We start from the raw sequence: 19,247 nt of genomic DNA, 5'->3' as shown, positions 1-19,247 counted from the left end.
GAGTCATTTGGTCTTCAAGGCCTTGTGGCAAAGCTGCTGGCAATGCAGCAGTATTCTCAAAGGTGGCTACAGGCCTGCTCAGCTATGGAAGACTTGAAGACTTATGTGGAACGTTGTTTATGTTGAAAATTTAAAATATATCCATTCAATATCTATTTATACATTTTTACCACCATCATGCTTCCATCAGCAAAGTATTAGAGCCTTAGGGACACAACTTTTGCTACAACACTATGAGAATATCCAGGTTTTTAAAAGAAAATAGCTGCTTTTGTTCAGTTTGAGTTGCCTGGTAGAGTATGAGAGGTGAGAATTTACTGAATTATAGGAAGAAGACAGATTTTTCATCTGACTTAGAACAAGTAAATTTACTAGGATCCTAGTATGGCTGAATTGATCCACGGGAATTTAACTGTGCCTTGCAGAAGAGGCTTGTTTGAGACCAGCAGGGCCAGTGAAGCTCAATGCATGTTGCCTTTTTCTAAGAAAACAGTATTAGGTTCTGGTAAATTCAGGTGGTGAACAGGAATACAGTATAAATAGTATAACTTTATACTATTACCCCAGTAACTTTAGATTATTTAATATGACTCTTCAAAATTAACCCGTACCTGCTAGAACTTGAGACTTACTTTTGCATAGGGAGACATCCTCAGATTAACTGCTAAAATGACACAACAATAAACAGAGGTGTAAAAGCCCAGATTTGTACTAAGAATGTGAACAGATGCAAGAGCAGGAGTCCCACTTCTAAGCAGCTTAACTTCTTTGGGAAACACACAGTATTAGAACTGCATGAAAAATGATGCATACCTAACTTTTGGCAAATATGACAAGCATGTCAAGTGAAAAAAATGTCTTTTGAGAAAGAAACATTTATTTACATAAGCAAGTAATCTGTGCAGTTTCACATTTCATCTTGGAAGTGGAGGATTTCTCCTTACTAAAATGATTTGGGTCATAATGAAAAGACAAATAGATGTTTAGGTAAGATCGCAGCCAAATCCCAGGCCTGAATTCAGAAAGGCATGTGGACTGCAGCACTGTGAGCTGATAATACAGTACAGAGTAAGATTACAGCAGGGAGTCTCTTGTTAAGGAAGACTTTGAAAGAGAGAGATGGGCACTCAGCCATTCTTTATCCACAGTTTTCCTTACAGTCAGAGAGTGAGGCACGCTGCATTTTGTGATGCCCAGAGGAAGTTAATGAATTATAGCCACTTCATGGCATTTCAAGTATACTTGGTCTAACTGTATTTTAATTATAGAAAAGCAGCAAATACAAATCACATTTTCCTTGTGTGAAACACTGGAGAGGTATCATTGGTATTTATTTAGAATTCCCAGTCTGTATCATCTTGATTTGTAGCAATACGTCCAAGTTCAGTCCCAACTGCTGTTGAGGGCAGTGCCAAGCACTCTGATCTGTTATTTTGAATAGGAGGTGGTAGCAGGGACAGTAGTGAATTCTGTGTTTGCTCCTTTACCTAGAAAGAAGAAAAGTTAAAATAACGCTGCACAAAAAAGTCTCCATAACTTTGCAACTGACTTCATTAAAAGCATGTGAAATCAGAGCCATGTTCTTGCATGTTACAGTACTGAAAGTAAAAGGATGAGAGGTTTTGCTTTCACCACTCTATTAGTCTTTCAAGACTAATGAAACCAGCTGTGCATTTCTGCTTTAAATAAGGACTATTAATAGGTGTTTTTTAAATTAGTTAGGCTGCCTTTAGTTAAATTAAATCCACTTAATCAATGGGGAAATTGATTAATCTTATGCTTCCTACACTCTATCCATACCATTTTGTTAAAAAAAACCTGGGAAGCAGTTATGCTCTTATAGGATGCCTTTTAGCTCCAGGTAACTTCATTACTTTGTAATCTAGCTCTTTTTGTGGCTTATTTAGGTTATAGCTGTGTCATTTAATGAAATATAGTAAACTCACCTGTCTGAAGAACGTATGCGAAAGCAAACTGCTTGCTGATGGCCTGAATCATAAAATGAACAAGATAATTATGTTTTGGAAAGTAAAATACTGCATTTGGATAATGGGCCAGATTGAGAAATAAATTTAAGCCCTGTGGTTTTTCCTCCACAGGACGAATGTGAAGAATGAGAAAAGCAGCACACAATTCCTACATTCTATGCCTCAATTTGTAATGAAAGCACTACTGAAGAAATCTATTTTTAAAGGCCTTTTCATGTTTCTGCTTAACAAGGAATTAAATGCCTCATTCAAAAGAGACAGAGAATTTAAAACATATATTTCAGATTTCTGGGTTTTTTTCCCTTGGACAAAGTAAATGTTTAAAAGTTAATTTTACTTGTTACAAAGAACAGTTATATTACAAGAAATTCAGGGGCCAAATGACTTTAAAAGTTTGATTCCTTTATCAGACAAGACATTTCTCACAATACAAGTCTGGTTTCACATAGTGCATCTGCTCTGAAATTCTGACTAACAGAATTCAACTGATTACTGTATTACTGTGAGTTGTACTTGGTCTTAGATGGAAGTGACAAAAAAATCAGTTTTCACCAGGACATTACCTTTTCTCAGGGTCCTGTTGCAAGCAAAGTTCTACCAAGTTGTGGAAAGCAGGTGAAAATGTTTTGGAAAAGGGCATTTGAAGTCTTTCACTGGTCATTGTGCGTGTCATGCTCTCACCAATTCCAGAATCAACACCTGACCGGGAATTCTTCATCCTGGATTCCCCCCGGGGAAAGGTGTTTATATCCCAAGGACAGTAGGTGGGACCTTTCAGCTTCTGCAGCAGCATCTGGTAGGAAGGCACAGCACTATGAGAGTTCAACAGCTCTCCAGACCTATCCAGGATAAGCTAGGAAACTCCAGGGATGGAGGGATTATTTATTCTAGAAGGAGGCATGTGTATTTGAAGTAACAAAAAGCAGCCACTACTTCAGCAGTAATAGCACTGGTTCCTGTGAGTAAAACAAAACAAAAAAATGCTCAGCATGTTTTTAATTAGAGAAAAAGTTTAGCATTATACCTGAGTGCGAGGCATATCTTGAAATGGAACGTGTCCATTGGCTAATTCACATGCTGTAATTCCCACACTGTAAATGTCAGACTTCATGTTATAGCCACACAAATCCTGTGAGAGAAGAAAGACATTACTGATCACTGAGGCCATTGAGCAGTGCCAACAAGAACACAAGTGCCTGCTTCAAAACAAGATTCTAATACCCTATAACCTGCACACTATTGAAACAATTGAATTGTGAAACCACAGACTTTTTTCATAAATCTGATGGCTGTACTGAACACAAGTTTCAGGATTTGCAGTAGTTTCCAGGAGGTTTGGGTAAAGAGATTTAGTGCAGCATCACCTTACCAACAGCTTTAGAGCTTTAGAACTGGTTGTCTCTAGAAGAATTAAAAATTCAGTATGTACATATATATTTTAGAAGTTACAGTTCAACATATTTCATTGCAATTCTACAAGCAGACTTAAGTTGGAAATCGAGTACTGCCACTAACTTTGAACTGGAAAAATTATGTGTAATTTATACTAACCTGTCTCAGTAGTTCAGGACTCAGCCAAGGAAGCACAGATGTACTAAACTTGGGGAAATCATACACCACCTTTGACTTCTGTCCATTGCTAACTAAACTGTAGAGGTTGTTTAGGCCAGAGAGAGAAACCAGCCCATCCTCTGAAATCAGGATGTGGCTAGCTTTAATATTCCTGTAACATAAAGTGGTAAATTTTAGCTATAAGAATTACTCTAAGTACTACTAGAACAGAAAAGCTTTCATATTTCATTGACTTCTAGTGAGATGCTAGCATGGAGTTCATGTCTCTATTAAGAGAGATGATCAGGAAAAAAGTGCCAGAAATTGGAGAAGGGCCCTTCTTCCCTGCAAGGGGTGTAAACTAAGGAAACTCCTTCTATAACTCTGTTTCTTCTGCTTCAAAGAGACAAAGCCAGGCAGATGTATAATCCTTACAACAAGTGGCTTGAAGAAATGTCTAAACACATTTTCTGTTAAAATTAATCCTGCTGTATTATTGAAAAAGTTGTTACTTGTGCACTGTCTGATACAAGGTATAGAGGAAAAGGAAGGAAACAATACTTAAGATAAGATGCTGGTTCTAGTTCTTGTGTCCTAGTCCTAGTTCTTACCTATTGACATTCTCCTACCTGTGAATATATCCATTCTGGTGCATGTAATTTAATCCTCTGATTGCACCAAACAGAATGTTCCCTATCAAAGCTTCACTCATTCCTTCAGGAAAGTAAGTCTTCAGCAGGTGTCTAGCTGAACCTGGAAGTGAAAAAAAAAACCTAGCTAGGCCTAACAAGTCCTATTAAATGACTTATCTGTGTTTCCTTCACTGTACAGACTCATCAAGAGCAGCATTCAATATTGACTCTGGTGCATCATTACATGGATGTAACTGATGCCCCATGCCATGCTCCTGTTAACTGCAAGTCTGTGCCCAACCTGTACTCAATGTAAACAGGTCTTCTATTTAGGCTAGCAGAAGCTGTATACAGTCAATTACATCTCCCAGTTACCACTCCTCACATGGTGGGTGCTAGAGCTAAGTGGAATTTAATGCAGTTCAAATACCAGTCTTCACTGGGGAGGAAGTTTTCTCTAAAGAAATGGTTTGGGAGAGTCTGTTTTTTCTACAAGACAGGAGATGATTAAAGAGAAACCTCTCATGGACCAGGTGGTCCAATTTGTATCAGTCCTTTCTCCTATTCCAAAATTGCAGTTAACAGTTCTTACCATAGGCCATGAATGGGGAGATGACCCAAAGCCAGCTTCCAGCTGTAAACACTGTCCAAAATGTCATTATGTTGGGATGCTGGAAAAAGTGTGATAAAACCACCTCATTCTATGGAATTAAATGAAAGTGGATGTGTTAACCACAGAACAGCACTCCTACCAAGAGCATTAACTAGTAATTAGTTATTAATTATACATTAACTAGTAATTAATTAGTAATCAGATTGTTTCTTTGCATTTATACACATTTATGATTGCAGGTGATGTGCATAGCCTGCAACAGAAATGTAAATAGCTTGTCCATAATTGCATTTGTCAGAAGTAAATCTAGTTTGTTCATAGTCCAAACTTCTGGTGTTAAATAACAGTACATGTTATTTAGAAGATGTTTCAAATAAGTTGTACAATTACAGAAGCAATTTTTAAAGCAATTGTCAGCTGTGGTCTTCAGAAAGCAACTCTCAAATTTACGCATGCATTATGTTTATTATATTCTAATCCTTTGGAGGGAAAAACTAGACTGAAATGACCCAGTTCAAACAAAGGCTACCTTTGCTCAGCAATCTCATTTGTATTCCTCACTATCTTTATTGGGCTTTGTGCAGAAATGCTGTTCCTTTACCTGTAAGGCTTTCAAGTGCTCTTCAGAGCAATTTTCGAGGTCTGTGATCCTTACAGCAACTTGCCTGTCTGTGGGTGTATGCCGTGCAAGGTAGACTGAGGTTAAATTGTTGAACCTCCTTCCTGAAACCAGAAATGGCTACCTTAACATTGGAAAGCATAATAAGCCATCACATGGTCTTCTTCATGTTTAGAGATAATTTTCCAGTTTTAAAATTGGAATTGATAGCAGTGTGTCCTTTTGTTTCAGAAGGCCAAGACCTTAAGTAATTGCAGCAAAATATATGCAGCAAATTAGTGAAGCATGGCTCTGCTATTTTGAGAACAACTAAAAGTGTTTGAAACATACATCAGCATCAATTATACATCCAAATGAACACTTATATGCATATTGACATAAACATATGCAGGCATATGGATCTAAGGCAGCCATCCTTGGAACAACCAACATGGGTACCCAAGGTACAAGGTGATGATGTTACTTAAGGCTGTATTTATTGTCACATACCACAGATTTGGAAAACTGACAAGTACATGCACAAACATCAAGAGACAATTCCAGGTAATTGTTGATTTGTCTTAGATCTTGAAATAAGATATTACTAAAATATAAGCATTGCTCTGCACTTTTCTTAACTAAGAAGACATAGGAATAGTCCTTCATGTTCCAAACTTAGTATTTACTGCAGTTAGCAATTGATAAGGAAGAAGAAATATTTTAAGGTTCATTTATGTTACCTATTTCCAGCTGGAGTTCATAATGAGAGACATTAGAAGAGCAAAATACCATTTCATTCTTTCCTGTAGATGGGGGAATCCAGGCTAGATCAGAATCAGCCTAACAGAGAGAAGAAACAGTTCTCAAAGTCACTATGCAATTTAAAATAATTTATATTTTTAAAATTAATGCAAAAATATTATTAATGCTAAAGTCCAGTACTCAAATAAGAACATTCAAGCTGGTACTTTTACCATTATTAAGACTTAGCTTTAGGAGTTACAACTTTTGTGTGTGTTTGTTTTCAAACTGGCACAAGATTAACACTTAGATACCTATGGTCTTCTACCAGAGTGGAAGCCCCAAAGTACTCTCTTTATTTTTATTGTCAACATTTCAAGAAGTATTCCCTAATAAGGCTATTTTTAATATGCACCAGCTTTATATTTAACCTTGGGAGTTAAAGTTTCTATTCTTACCAGGCATTCATGGGTGCTGCTCTGAGATAGCTCTTCTGGTCTGATTGATTCAACTGGTGTGCGCAGAATACAGGAGCAGTCCTTAAGAACAGAAACAAGTGAGTGTTGGTGGAGTTGCTGCAATTTTTTTTTGTTAAATATGGCACTACAAAAATGTAAAAAAGTAGGTCTTATAAGCAGCAGTTCAGAAAGTCTTCGCTGCAAGTCAATCAATCAAGAGGTTAAGAAATAGCATGAAGCACACACACGGCAGACCTAGAGAGAAGAGACATTAAAGTCTCCTTCACCAAAAGCAGACACAGTGAAGTTCAAACATGTCAGCACTGTGGAAATCCCCACAAACAAGACATTTCATCAGGGCTTTTCATATTAAGGTATAGCTGGGTAACAAGGTACAACAGCCAAAATTTTTAAAGACAAACTTACCAAACAAGACATGGAACCGCTTTAGATCAGGGGAAAAGTCATACACACCCATTTATCCTAGGAAATAAATAAAGTAGCAAAGTAAGATGATACATAAACCTGTGATAAACTTAAATCTCCTTAATCAGAACTGTGAGGCATTCCTGTCAGCTATCACACAAAAAACCCCAGAACTCCAGCTCAGTAAAAGTCTGCTTCTGTTTAACTACCATATCAATTTCAGACTCCACACTGAGGACTACACGTCAACTCGTGTTCCTTTTTAATTTATGGATTTAGAAATTTTACTGCCAGTTCTGAACAATCAATTTACTTGCAAGTTAACTGCAGAAGTGCAAAAAGTAAAAAAGAACAGACTTAGGAATCCTTGGCAGTTTGTTGGAAAAGAAACCATTGTCTGTTGTTTTAAAGGAGCACAGCTGTGCTAGGCAGATCTTGGCTTGGCGGTGTGCAGCTGAACTAAGCTCACAAAAAAAAGCAAGGCAGAAGCAATTGCACTTTACATTTCACAAGTGAGGTAGGAAATAGTATTGTAAGGGATTTCAGTTAAAAAGAAAAAAAAAGAGAAGCAATTCCCTCACAGATCAGAGTAGCCTCTCCGAAAGTCCTCTAGCAAATTTTATGTCTGATGCTTTGGAGGCTTAGGCAGTGGGAGAGATGCCTAGTAAGAGTATCAGAGTTTCTGTAAGTACAGAATGGGGCTATTTTACCTTAGCTGTAAGCAAGTCTTCAACAGTAAAATCATTATGGTTGGAAAAGACCTCACAGATCACAGGATCTGACCATTAACCTAACACTGCCAGGCCCACCATTAAACCATGTCCCTAAGCAGCACATCTACACAATTTTTGATCACTGCCAGGGACAGTGACTCCACCACTTCTCTGGGCAGCCTGTTCCAATGGCTAACAACCCTTTCAGTGAAGAAAATTCCCCTAATATCCAATCTAAACCTCCCTTGCTGTAACTTAAGGCCAGTTACTGTCATCCTATTTCTTGTTATATCAGAGAAGAGGCCAACTCCCACCTCAGTAATATCTTCTTTCATGTAACTGTAAAGTAAGAAGGTCCCCCTGACTGAGCCTCCTCTTAGCCTGGCTAAACTCCTTCAGCCACTCCTTTCACCAGCTCTGCTGCTCTTCTCTGAACACCCTCCAGTGCCTCAATGTTGTTCTTCTTGTGTGGGGGTCAAAACTGCATGCAGAACTTGAGATGCAAACTGGCCTCACCAGGAAGTACAGAGGGACAATTACTTCCCAGGTCCTGCTGGCCACACCACTGCTGATACAAACCAGAAAGTCACTGGCCTTGGCCACCTGGGCACACTGCTGGCTCACGTTCAGCCAGCTGTCAAACAGCAACCCCAGGTCCTTTCCTGAGAGGTAGCTTTCCAGCCACCATGAGGAATCCTACTTGGTAGCTGATAAAAAGTCAGATGCAGGTAATTATTCCATGTTAATATGCAATTTTTGTATGAAAGTTAACCTATAAAAGCTGAAGCACTATACCAACTGATATTTTTTTTTTATTAAGGAGCTAAGCTTGAGTATATCCTGCATTTAAATTATGTATACTACTTAATCAAGGGAACACTCTTGAAAAGCTAACAAGCCCCCACCACTCCATTCACTGCCAAATATCCAAGCCGTTCCAGTAACATTTTTACCCCAAAGATCTGCTGTAATTTCTTACTAGAGATACCAAACAGAGACAAAAGTCAATCCCTATCAGGTACTGGGCACCTTCAGAGGATTTGCGCTTGACTTAAACAACTTTGCAACTTCACTGAAGAAGTTTGTAGCAGAGTAGGAAAAACACAAAACAGAATGCAGGTGCTTCAGGATACTGCCTAGCACTGTAATGGCTACAGCATCCTGGAGAGAAGATGCCTCATTCTGCTACACAAGACAATTTATTCTGCTGCTTGCAATATGACACCATGAAAGCTCAGCTAAAGAATACAGTCTTAATAACTATGATATACCAAAGTCAAATTATTGTAGGCTTGCTTCAAAGATGTATATGTACAGGCAGCCAACAGAAACATCCGTGATGTACATTTACTCAAATAACACTACAGTTTTAAGATTTTTATTTTTTTTCTTACGTAGGTTGACATTGTTTCCATCTTTCAATATGGCTTTGGATCATGTCCCCATATAAACTTTTTCCCTGCCCCCACATTTTTCCTTCAGTATCGCAGGCTTTTTTTTACTGTAGATAGTGACAGTGTTGTACAGGTAAAATGATACATCCATCGCACTTTGTCCAAAGCTTCAGCTAGCAAACAGTGCATGGCAGAAAAACCCACAGAAACCTGTGTCTGTGAGCTAGGGGAGTGTGAAGGCTCCGGAGCCGAGCCCCGGTACGGGGAACGCGCGTTACTGGGTTCTGCTGACGCTGAGCGGCAGCTCCTACTTCAGCGTTCGCAGCGACTGAGGCAGCTCTCGGCCGTGTATCTCGAGTGAAATGATCCGTCCGTGACAAAGCACCGCAATGTGCGGAAGGACGCCCCGCAGGCTCCCCCTCAGTTTCTCACTCGCTCCGTTAAGTTCGTACCTCGCCTTTCTCGCTGGGCCCCCGTCTCCCTCTGGCCTCCCGCGGCGGCCGGGACAGGGCTCCGCTTCCCGCAGCCGCCTGCCGAGCTCGGCGCGCGCCGCTCCCTCTCCCCGGCCCGCCCGGCTGCCCCCGCAGCGGGGCAGAGGGCGCGGCCGGCGCAGAGCCTCGGCGCAGCCGAGCCGCCTTACAGGGCGGCAGCGCCCGTTCCTGCCCGCCGCCGCCGCCGGACTCAGGGCCGGGGGCCGGCGCCGCCACCGCGCCTCCCGCTAGAACCCCGCCCCGCTCCCGGCCCCGCCGGGCCCAGCGGCGGGGGCCGCCCGCACCACGCGGCCCGGCGCATTGTGGGGCTCGTCACTGGCAGCGGCTCGCCGGGGGCTGTAGTTCTGGGCGGGAGCCGAGCGGAAGCCATCGGGGCCCTTCCTCAGTCGCCGCTGTGTTGCATGCAGGCCTGCGGCGGGAAGGAGCGGTACCGGAGGCAGCGCAGCGTGGGCCGGGTGAGAGAGCGCTCGGCGCCGGGCCGGCGGTGCTCTGCCGCCTCACGGCCGAGCGGCGCGCTCCGTGCCTCACACCCCTACAGGGTTAACCCTCCCTCCTGTCGCCCCTGGCGCCGTTCCCCGGCGGGCCGTGGCACCACCCGGGCTGGAAGGTGCGGCGGGCCGCGCCGGGCGTGCGGCGGCTTTCCTGAGGCTGGCTGGGGTCGGAGCGCGGGGCCCGAGCGTGAGGGGGTATCCGGGGCTGGCCCCGCGGTCCCGGGCGGAGAAGAAATTCCGGCGCCTGTCCGGGTTGGCAGCTGACAGGACTCTTTTGGCTGTGGTGATGCTTTAATGTAGCGTAGCGCTGTGTTGAGCTCCGTCTGCTCCAGTGTAAGCGGGGGCGGCGGTGAGGGTGACCTTCAGCGGCCCGGGGTGCCCTCACCGAGCGGGCTCCCTGCAGGGTCGTGTCACCGCAACACGAGACAGCCCTCGGTGACATCTTAGTTGTTGTCTTGCTTGTATATGGAAGGCTATGGAAGAAATTTTGGCTGATAGCAACTTCTTAATCACATTGTTACATTTTTATCAGCTGATTAAACTGGAGTACCGATGTCTGTCAGTAAGTGTCGTTTACTCTGTAGTCCGTGCTAGTGGTGAAATGTATGTGGAGTGGCGTGCTCGTGTTTTTATCTTTAATGCAATCTTCAGCTGTTGCCTATCTCTTGGTTATGTTTCACAGTTACTGTTGACTGATTATGACAGTCTGATGCATATATTTGATATACTAATAAATTAAGGCAACATTAGAAAGCAACAATAGATTTTAGGTTTGTTTTTGGATACTTGTGTTCTTTCAAAAGACGTAGCTCTTAGTTAAAATGGGCAGAACTTCTTTTTAATTACATTTCTGACACTGGAGCAAAATTGAAAAAAAATTATTTTCTAATACCTGAAAATTTTCCACTCTAATAGCAGTGTGATTATTAGAACGGTATCTGTTTATCGAATTTCTGTTATGAGTATCTGAAAATGTAGTTTGAAGAGCATTGGAAAACCACAGAGTTTCCTGATGGTGGTTTGCCTCTAATAGCGGGCTTTTGGAATTAATATTGTGCAGTAGAAGTGCTGTCTTTCTGCAATGATAATTGTGATTTGTTGATTAGTTTTCCAAGAAGACACAAATAGAGCATTTTCACAGATATGGCTACAAAAAAGAAAGCATCCTTTTTTTTGTTTGATTGTTAGTGATATTCTGGTGACTGAGTCATATAGAGGAGTTTGATTAATTCTAATACAGAATTATGACTTAAAATGCTGAGCACTGGCTTGGGTGTAGGTCAAGGAACTGAAACTACTTTTTTGGGTGATCAACCATGGATCAACTTGGCGATTTCAGTTAAATTTTATTCAAATTCCCTTCAAGTATACTTTATACAAAACAATCTTGAGTCTTAAAAGAAGCTGATTACAACCTTTTTTAATGAAAATTAGCAGAGAACTTAGCAGAATGAGGCATTAGCAGAATGCCTCAAGAGCATTTATTGTATTTTATACTCTTAACAAACAAATAGGTAATTCATTATAGTTCTTGCTTCCTTTGAGATCATAACATAACTATTCAAGTACCTCATTTCTTCTGAAAAAAGAAAATTTGTGGGAAAAGATGCATACAGATAGTAATGTTTTGATTGTGCATTTACATAAAAAATTAGGAATTAATAATGTCTTTATTATAAAGTTAATTCTAAAAATTGATAATGTCTTTTTATTAAAGTCTTTAATGTAGGTAACACTGATAGTTTCAGGCTAAGGGAAACTTCAATTAGGCATTTGCTGTTTTTACATTGTATTAGGGATGATATAGACGACATCCAAATGGGTAGGACTTAAATAAATCTTAACTATCAAGCTGTGATATTCAACAGTATGCATGTATGCATGTACATAAAGCATATATCCGTGTATTTAACAGGTAGTGTTGCCACTTTGGAGAGCATAAGCTGTTAAAAATGACAGACGGAGAGAGTAAGTGAGCCTGGTTTGGTGTAACTGTAGATAAAACAGGATGAGGGAATGCTGTGGCCGGCTTCATGATCCCCATGTGATTCCTGATGCTCCAGGAGGTGTTCTCCAGCTTCCTCTCTGAAGCCTTTCCCTCATCCCAGAAGAAAAACAATCCAGAAGATGGGGGCAGGGTTATTTTCTTTGTTTTCTTAATTTCTTCTTATACCATTTTTAATGATTGAAAGTCTGTTGCAGGGTTGTTTATGATTGTTGCAGTTGGTTTTAGGATTATGTTGGCATACTCTTTTAAATATTTTTTCTTTACATGAGAGAAACACAAGCACTAAATAGATTTCTATAGGGATACAATTGGCTGAAAATAAGAGGTGTTAGGCACACAGCAAATGTTAATTGTGATAGGCAATGTTTGTGTTCACATGGATTTGTTTTTCGGTTGATAATCCTTTGTCCTTCATCTCCTACTGGATAGTGCTGAAGGATTTGGCCTCTGCTTCTGAGCGCTGGTCCCAGGAATGTTTTGGCAGCAATTCAGTGTGGTCATGTTTGCTATAAGAATAGAACTGTTTCATTAACCTTGAGATGCAGAATATGTTGATTGCTATTAGCTGGCTTGACAGCATTCCAATTTTAGCAATGGAAAAAGTACTGTGTTAATGACTTGATGCAATTTTTTAAATTGCATACTTACATGGCACTAAAATTTGGCATCTGAGAATAGTATGCTCATTTATTTGGCTTGCTTTTGGAAATAATGAGTTTTGTCTTCTCTTAATCAAGTTAGAGTCTTCTTTGTTGTTAGAATCTTCTTTGTTAAAATTTTGTTTGTGTTACTTGTGGCCTAATGTCTTGCATCCTGGAATTGTAGAGGAGCAGACCTAGTTTAGTCTTCCCAAGTACTTGTGAGGAGTCAGCTGCTCTCAACAAATGAAAAATAGCAGGAATAACAGTTTATTTGTGTTGAAGTTTGGATATTTTCAATATAGATGGCAATATTTTGCATATTTTTTAACTTTGTGCACAAAGGAATAAACACATACAATTGTCTGTGGTTTCCAGTTGTAAAGCAACTCCCTCACCTTTCTCAGAATTCAGATTTGAATTAGAGTTTCTCTAGTGGCAGAATGTCTTCAGAATTATATTCTATCTTGAGGTGCCCCAACTCTTTCTGCATCCAGCTGAAATTGCTCAAAGAACTTTTACAAAGACAAGAACAATTTTCAATGCTTTATAACTATATTATCTTTTTCTAAGACTTTAGTCAGTGTTGCTTTTTCAGGTTAATCTTCACTAGAGTCTTCTGACTCACTGAAGGAAAAATTTATGAAATCTCTTTAGAGCAACTTGGATTCTCTAGGGCTGATTCAGAAGGTGCAGGAATAGTTTTGACTTCTACAAGAAGTGTGCTATAGGTACTGCAGGTTTTAGCTCAGTGTTTGGAGCCAGATGGTAGCTGAAATGTGAGACACACATTGGGGAGTAAAAGTTTATCTAGAGAGTACAGAAACAGTAAGATTGGGATAGGTGTGTATGTAAAATGTTGTCTGATATTTTCTTTTCCCATGAACCTTCCTTGAAGAAAGCCTTCTGAGAGCACCACCCCTGCATATGGGTTATTCTCCAGTATCCGAATTTCCCTTGTTTTTCCTATGTTCAGTTAACCTGTTAGTAAAATATGTGAACATCAATGGGAAATTGGCCTTTGAGGGAGTAGGGGAACAAAACTGATAAGATGTAGATCAGTGTCAAATAATCTTTATAAATAAAAATTTAAATCAGTATCTGAGAAAGTTTTCTAGTTTCTCTTTTGGACATGTCTTTCTGCACGATTTAACAATTTTAATTTCTAGTCCATCTTTTTTATAGCATGGTCATAAAATTTATGGGGTTTATTGAAATGTGTTTAATCATAGTTTTGACTTGCGGGAGGAATCTGCAGTTAGGAAATGTTTTATAGCTGCAGTGTAGAAGGGCCATGGAGTCACTTTCAGGGTGGAACTGCCCAGTGCTTGGATTTCTATAGAAGTTGCCCCATGGTACAGGAAACTAAAGCTATGAGAAGCCCTGGAAATGCAAGCATTAACTTTTATGGTGTTTGCTTATGTAGTAAACTTCTCAAAGGTTTTACAAATGAGTTTGCCCTTTCAATTCAATAGCTTGGTGTTGGCCTGGTGCTCCAGAAAACATTTAGCCAAATCACCTTTTTTTCACCCCCTCTCTCTTTGGCTGAACTGAGACTGACCTGCTACAAATAGTGCTTCTGCTTGCACTGGGAAGAGAGATTAAAACCAATCTTGAGAAGTAGCAGCATTCATTTTTGCATTATTAAAACTCAAAGGAAAAAGGTTGAGTTAGACTTGTGAAGAAACTGTCCTATGCTGCTGACCTTTGTCTAGCTGTATAGTGACTCTTCTTATTACAAATTAAAGTCATTTGCATGTGTAGATCTACAGCAGTCTTCTTAAATGTCTTTTATTATGTTGTATTAAATTGTTTTAGAGAAGCATACATTTAGAAGAATGTATGCTTTTCAGCAATCCATTTAAAAAGCAGCCTCTAGAAAATTTTTTAGAAGTGCTAGAAACATCTACACATTCAGAAAATGTTGTTGAAATCTCAAAATTTTTTATTAAGTGCTTAATATGCATAATAATTACAACTGATAAGCAGGCTACATACATAAAGAAATGAATGACAAAACAAGAAGATACTGCACACAAGTATGAGCTGACCTTAATGGAAGAAAGTTCTTTTTTGATCTCCTGCCAAAGTCTACAGCCAGATGAACTGGCAGGCTCCAGGCTTGCTTTAAAAAGCTCCTGCACTGTCCATTTTAATCTTGTCAAATAAGAGGTTGCTACAGACAGCAAAACAAACCTCTGATTGTTGTGCTTGGTGATTGGAGATCTTGGGGAAAGTGTTAAGAGCAAATTTTAAATTAATGAAGGCTTTTAAGAGAATTTTATGTTAACTGAATGCCAAAGGAGGGAAAGGGACACTTGTTTTCAGTTTTATATCTTTCTGTCGTCTAGAACTACTGTCTTATATGGAAGGTGATTCATCAGTCTTGGCAAAGGAAAAGTGTATTTTTACTTCATTAAACTCTTCTGATAGCTTATCTGAATCAGTCACAGTAGTTTCATTTTCTGGTTTACCTGAGTCCCTGCTGAAGAGAAAACACAAATTTTATCACAGTCCACAAAGTAAATTTCTGATAGATCCAGTTTTTAATTAACAGGCTCCTAAAGGAAAAGAGACTCAAGCAAACAGTTGTGTAAAACTTACATTTTTTAACAGTAGAAATCTTCAGGGTGATGTTTTACAATCCTGCCTTTAGAATCCATCACTTCAAATAAATGTAGTGGCCTGAAGAAAATCTCTGTTTAGTTGGAGCTGCTGTCTGTTAGCATAAAAAGGAAATGCCTCATTTCAGTGAATGACCTGAATACACTAAATATTGTATGAAAGAAGATGAATAGTACAGACAAAGAGATATTTGACCAAGTCCATGTTTAAGGTGAGATGTCTACAGGGAGAAAACATATTTTAGTGCTACCTTTTACATGTACTGAGTAAACTGGAAATAAAATGCTTGTTTTAATAATTAATTATAATACAGAGGGGAAATTCAGACTGAAAGAGACAAAGTCACAGCAATTTACCTGTCTCCCTTAAAAGAGTGAAATCTGTTAAACCTTGGCATTCTCTTTGTTTTATATTTAGGTGATGGGTGAGCTGAGAAGCTGGTGAAGCTCACATGAAACACATGATCAGCAGCCCAGATGAAATAGGCATGTCCTAGGATGGCAGTAGATCTGGAGTTTGAAGCAGCCTGCAGAAGTGAGTTGATGCCGGATTTGTGAGTCTCTGTGCTGGATGGCTCTCACTTACTTTGTCCCTAAACCAAAGGCATCTTTTTACCAAAGCAATAAAGGAATGGTGCACAGCTTGATTACAGAATGCTCTTTGCAAGGAAGTGAGCTGTGAAGGAAGGACTCATGAGTTTTGATCCCAGGGGCTTGGACAGCATCCCTGGTAAGTTGAAGAATTACTATTACAAATCTTGAATGTGTCTAACATGTCATAAAGCACCAACATGAAGACAACCTTATGTTTCACATTCTTTGTACTGCTTATGTGATATTGCAGAGGAACAAAAACAGTGACATTAGACTCACTTGTAAAGTCACTGTGCACTGCAAAATACTGTTTGCAAAATTCTTACTGTCAGTAGTCAACACTGGTGTTTTTTCCATTGGAAGGTACTGCAGATAGTATTCATCCTGAGTGGAAATCTTGCAAAGATAATCATTGCATACCACTGATATTTTACCAATTTAGTATTAATGTGGGTTCTTTCAGTAATTGTGATGAAATTAAGGTGCACACACAACATAGAAAGAGCTGAACTTTGTTTGCAGGGGTTTTAGTATCATGTTTCTCAGAGTGTGATTCCATAAGGATGATAATGAAATTTTATACTTGTTCCCTGATTTCAAAGCAGTATTCAATTGATTTAGCTTACTTTTAAGATTGTTTGCATCTATGTTCATTATCAAACCAATGCATAAAACAGAAGAACAAGATAAATGTGAATTTCCTTCAGAAAAGGGAAGTGAAAAAACTATGAAAAGTCAATGAGACTTTAGCTGGTAAAATGTAGGTTTGTGTTTTAGCTCAATGAAGAAGCAAAGATAGAAGTTCAAACTTACTACATGCATTATATTCAGGAAGTTGGAGGGACACAGTATACCATCTTTTCAGGAAGTTTTAGGATCAGCTGAGGGTGAGGAACTTACAAGTATTGAAGTATAAATCAAGCATTGATTCAGTAAGTATTCTGGTATTTTGTCTGGTACAGAATAATTATTTCCAAATCTACCAAAGATTTATGAAGTATTTTATGGTACATAAACTGTACAGTACTGTGGCAGCACTATTGAATTTGACATCTGTTTAACAATGCTTTGTTGACATTACTCTTTCAGATGGGTGCTCCAGTGAGGACCTTGCCGAGGTGGAGCTGGTGGGCATGCTGGAGGAGCAGCTGCCGGGTTACAAGTTGCGGGCGGACTCGCTGTGCCTGTATGAGAGCGCAGACTGGGTGCCGCTGCCCCAGGGGGCTGCTCCCGCCCGTCAGGAGGACTCCTTCCGTTACATGAGTGAGTTGGCAGTTCCTGCCCCAAGTGCTGAGATAAACTGCTCCATACACAGTTAGTGTTAGTACCAGGAAATGGTCGCATCTGGGAAACTTGGGACAGAAAAAGCTGATTTCAGGGGATGTGCTTGTGGTTCACACTGCAGTTCTAATGGCTGATTTAGGATGCTTAATGACTGCCTGATCATCAGATTACACACTGAAGTAAGAATGGGAACATGTGAGAATGAAAAAGAGGCAGGAACCTAGAACAGTGCTAGAAGAGATGTATACCTCATACAAGAGGTATGAGTGTGAAGCAGTTCTGTTTTCAGGAATGCTGATGGTGCTGTTATTGATTTGGTGATGTTTTATGTCAGTAATGTTGGTGAAGTGCTGTCGGTGGTTTCTTCTGGAGATAGAGAAGGAATGAATGGCAGATAGGTGCTGTGGTGTGTTCTTAAGTTTGTTAGTTGCTCCCCTATTTTTCTGTATTAAATGGTTTCTTCCTTTCCCAGGACCCTGTATAGGTGGGTACTAGATCAATGTTGATCACTGCCTTCCAGTTCTGAAAATACTGAGTAACTTACTCCTAAATCTATCAAGTGATAAAGAGGAAAATGGACAGCTTCAGTCACATGAAAAAACCTGTAATATGTTAAAATCAAATGAATAGAAAGTTGCCGAAATAATTGAACACTTAATTGCCTGTAGTTGCTAACTGTTTTCTTGTGAAGAGAACGCATTGTAATCTCTTCAGAGAAATGGGAAAGTCCTGTTTTCTCTCATATTGGAACTATGGGAACAAACCACAGAGAAGAGTGAACTTGTTATTTATGTACAGTCTGTAATGATTACCTGTTCCTTGTACACGCCACCTCTAAAAGGGAGTTGTTTTGTCATTGTTCTGTGTAGTTTAAACTTCCCAAGGATGCATAGCAAAGGAATAGCAAAGATTAAAATATCACCTCCCAAGAATGCAGTACTCAGCAATTTAGAGTGACCTTGTTATGAGTTGAACTTGAGGGTTTTGAACTCCTAACTGTGGAAAGTAATTGGAAAGTCTCTTAATGTTTATTGCTCAGACTGTTTCTGATACTTATATTGCAAGCATAAATGATTTTATAGTCTTGTGCATGCTTTTGTAGTTCACTGGAAGCAGTTGTGTGGTTGGAGGGGTGTGTACTTGTGTCTCAGTGTTCATTATAAGGAGCTGGGATCAGAGTCTGTCTGTGCCTGACATGAAATGTGGCTCTGCTGCTCAGCGCCTCACCTGTGTGACAAAACTCAGGGCTCCAAAGGACATCCAGTCAGGGTGAGCTTGCATTTTCAGCCTGCAGGAGAGGGAGGGGTTTTATCAACAAAGCTTTCATGAAGCCTGTTGTGTGTTATTTGGCTGTCAAGGCACTGCAGAAAGGGCTGTCTTCCTAGTTCTCCCAGAGGGAAGTTCTTTTCAAATAGAGAAGGTGTCCTCTGAAAACAATAAACTGCTTGTAGGAGTTTTTAAAGTATTTTAAAATGTTTTTTTGTAACTGTCTGAAATTGAATTAAAAGATAGCTGTTAAGCATAACATATAAAACTAATTCTTGTATCATTTAAGACCACTTTTGTAACTGCTGAGTCTTGTAAACTCAAGATAAATATGGTTTATGTTTCACCTAGAAATTGTCCAGACTCTTGAAATCATGGTAGCTTTTTTGAGACTAGTAACCTACAGGGACATACTGGGAGAGTCCCGGACAAACACAGATATAAATCAAATTCTAGTTATTTAATAACTTGTTAGGTGAAACTTGAATCTTTCTTTGTTGCTTGGAATTGGGAATAAATGTGACATGAAGCATGACATGGGGTTTTAGCTGTGTATCTTCCTCCCCATACATATATGTAAGGAAACATTTTTATAACTTTCTCCAAAAGAGAATGCTAAATATATGGTTTGAGTGAATTTCTAGTTGAGAAAAAAGCCCCAGAACAACACAGTAGTTACTGCACTTGAGCTCCTCCTCTTTTTATGGCTGCTGCTACCTATAAGAAGATCTGTCAGC

General features: G+C 39.8%; 2 protein-coding genes across 10 annotated transcripts in view; one reads left to right on the top strand and one right to left on the bottom strand.

Moving 5' to 3' along the window:
- Positions 1-567: 567 nt before the first annotated feature.
- STRADB (STE20 related adaptor beta) lies at positions 568-9,864 on the bottom strand. Of its 3 annotated transcripts, none has more exons than XM_005484181.3 (12): positions 9,567-9,864; positions 7,008-7,064; positions 6,582-6,662; positions 6,123-6,222; positions 5,386-5,507; positions 4,764-4,842; positions 4,169-4,292; positions 3,540-3,711; positions 3,013-3,117; positions 2,552-2,781; positions 1,947-1,989; positions 568-1,487 (listed from the first exon to the last, which is right to left on the bottom strand). In XM_005484181.3, exons 2-12 carry the CDS (start codon positions 7,017-7,019, stop codon positions 1,335-1,337), a joined length of 1,221 nt encoding a protein of 406 aa, XP_005484238.1. In that variant the 5' UTR covers positions 7,020-7,064; positions 9,567-9,864; the 3' UTR covers positions 568-1,334. The 3 variants fall into 3 exon arrangements, with proteins under 3 accessions (XP_005484238.1, XP_005484237.1, XP_005484239.1); XM_005484180.4 differs by having other exon boundaries at positions 4,764-4,872; positions 9,567-9,862; XM_005484182.4 differs by lacking the exons at positions 4,764-4,842; positions 5,386-5,507.
- A 39-nt stretch (positions 9,865-9,903) lies between these two features.
- TRAK2 (trafficking kinesin protein 2) overlaps positions 9,904-19,247 on the top strand; it is a 24,969-nt gene continuing 15,625 nt past the window's right edge. Inside the window, exons 1-3 of one of the 7 annotated variants that reach the window (XM_026791713.2) lie at positions 9,904-10,060; positions 15,785-15,901; positions 17,050-17,223. In XM_026791713.2, the coding sequence (XP_026647514.1) occupies positions 15,865-15,901; positions 17,050-17,223 (211 nt within the window). In that variant the 5' untranslated portion in view covers positions 9,904-10,060; positions 15,785-15,864. Of the gene's footprint in view, positions 10,061-10,082; positions 10,213-10,504; positions 10,659-15,784; positions 16,097-17,049; positions 17,224-19,247 lie in introns of those variants that run through there. The other 6 variants (XM_005484179.4, XM_026791712.2, XM_074548258.1 and 3 more) reach the window with 6 other exon arrangements.

Source organism: Zonotrichia albicollis, chromosome 10, assembly GCF_047830755.1.
Source record: "Zonotrichia albicollis isolate bZonAlb1 chromosome 10, bZonAlb1.hap1, whole genome shotgun sequence".
Lineage (NCBI taxonomy): Eukaryota > Metazoa > Chordata > Aves > Passeriformes > Passerellidae > Zonotrichia > Zonotrichia albicollis.
The sequence above is the reverse complement of the archived record's forward strand: the minus strand, read 5'-3'. Positions and strand labels throughout refer to the sequence as shown.

What these genes read in the sequence shown, in the direction of transcription:
- STRADB (XM_005484180.4), bottom strand. An exon ending in GTCCTGAACTACTGAGACAG is followed by an intron (nt 3,118 to 3,539) that starts GTTAGTATAAAT and finishes CTTCTCTCACAG; the next exon opens with GATTTGTGTGGCTATAACAT. An exon ending in AAGATATGCCTCGCACTCAG is followed by an intron (nt 2,782 to 3,012) that starts GTATAATGCTAA and finishes CCTTCCTACCAG; the next exon opens with ATGCTGCTGCAGAAGCTGAA.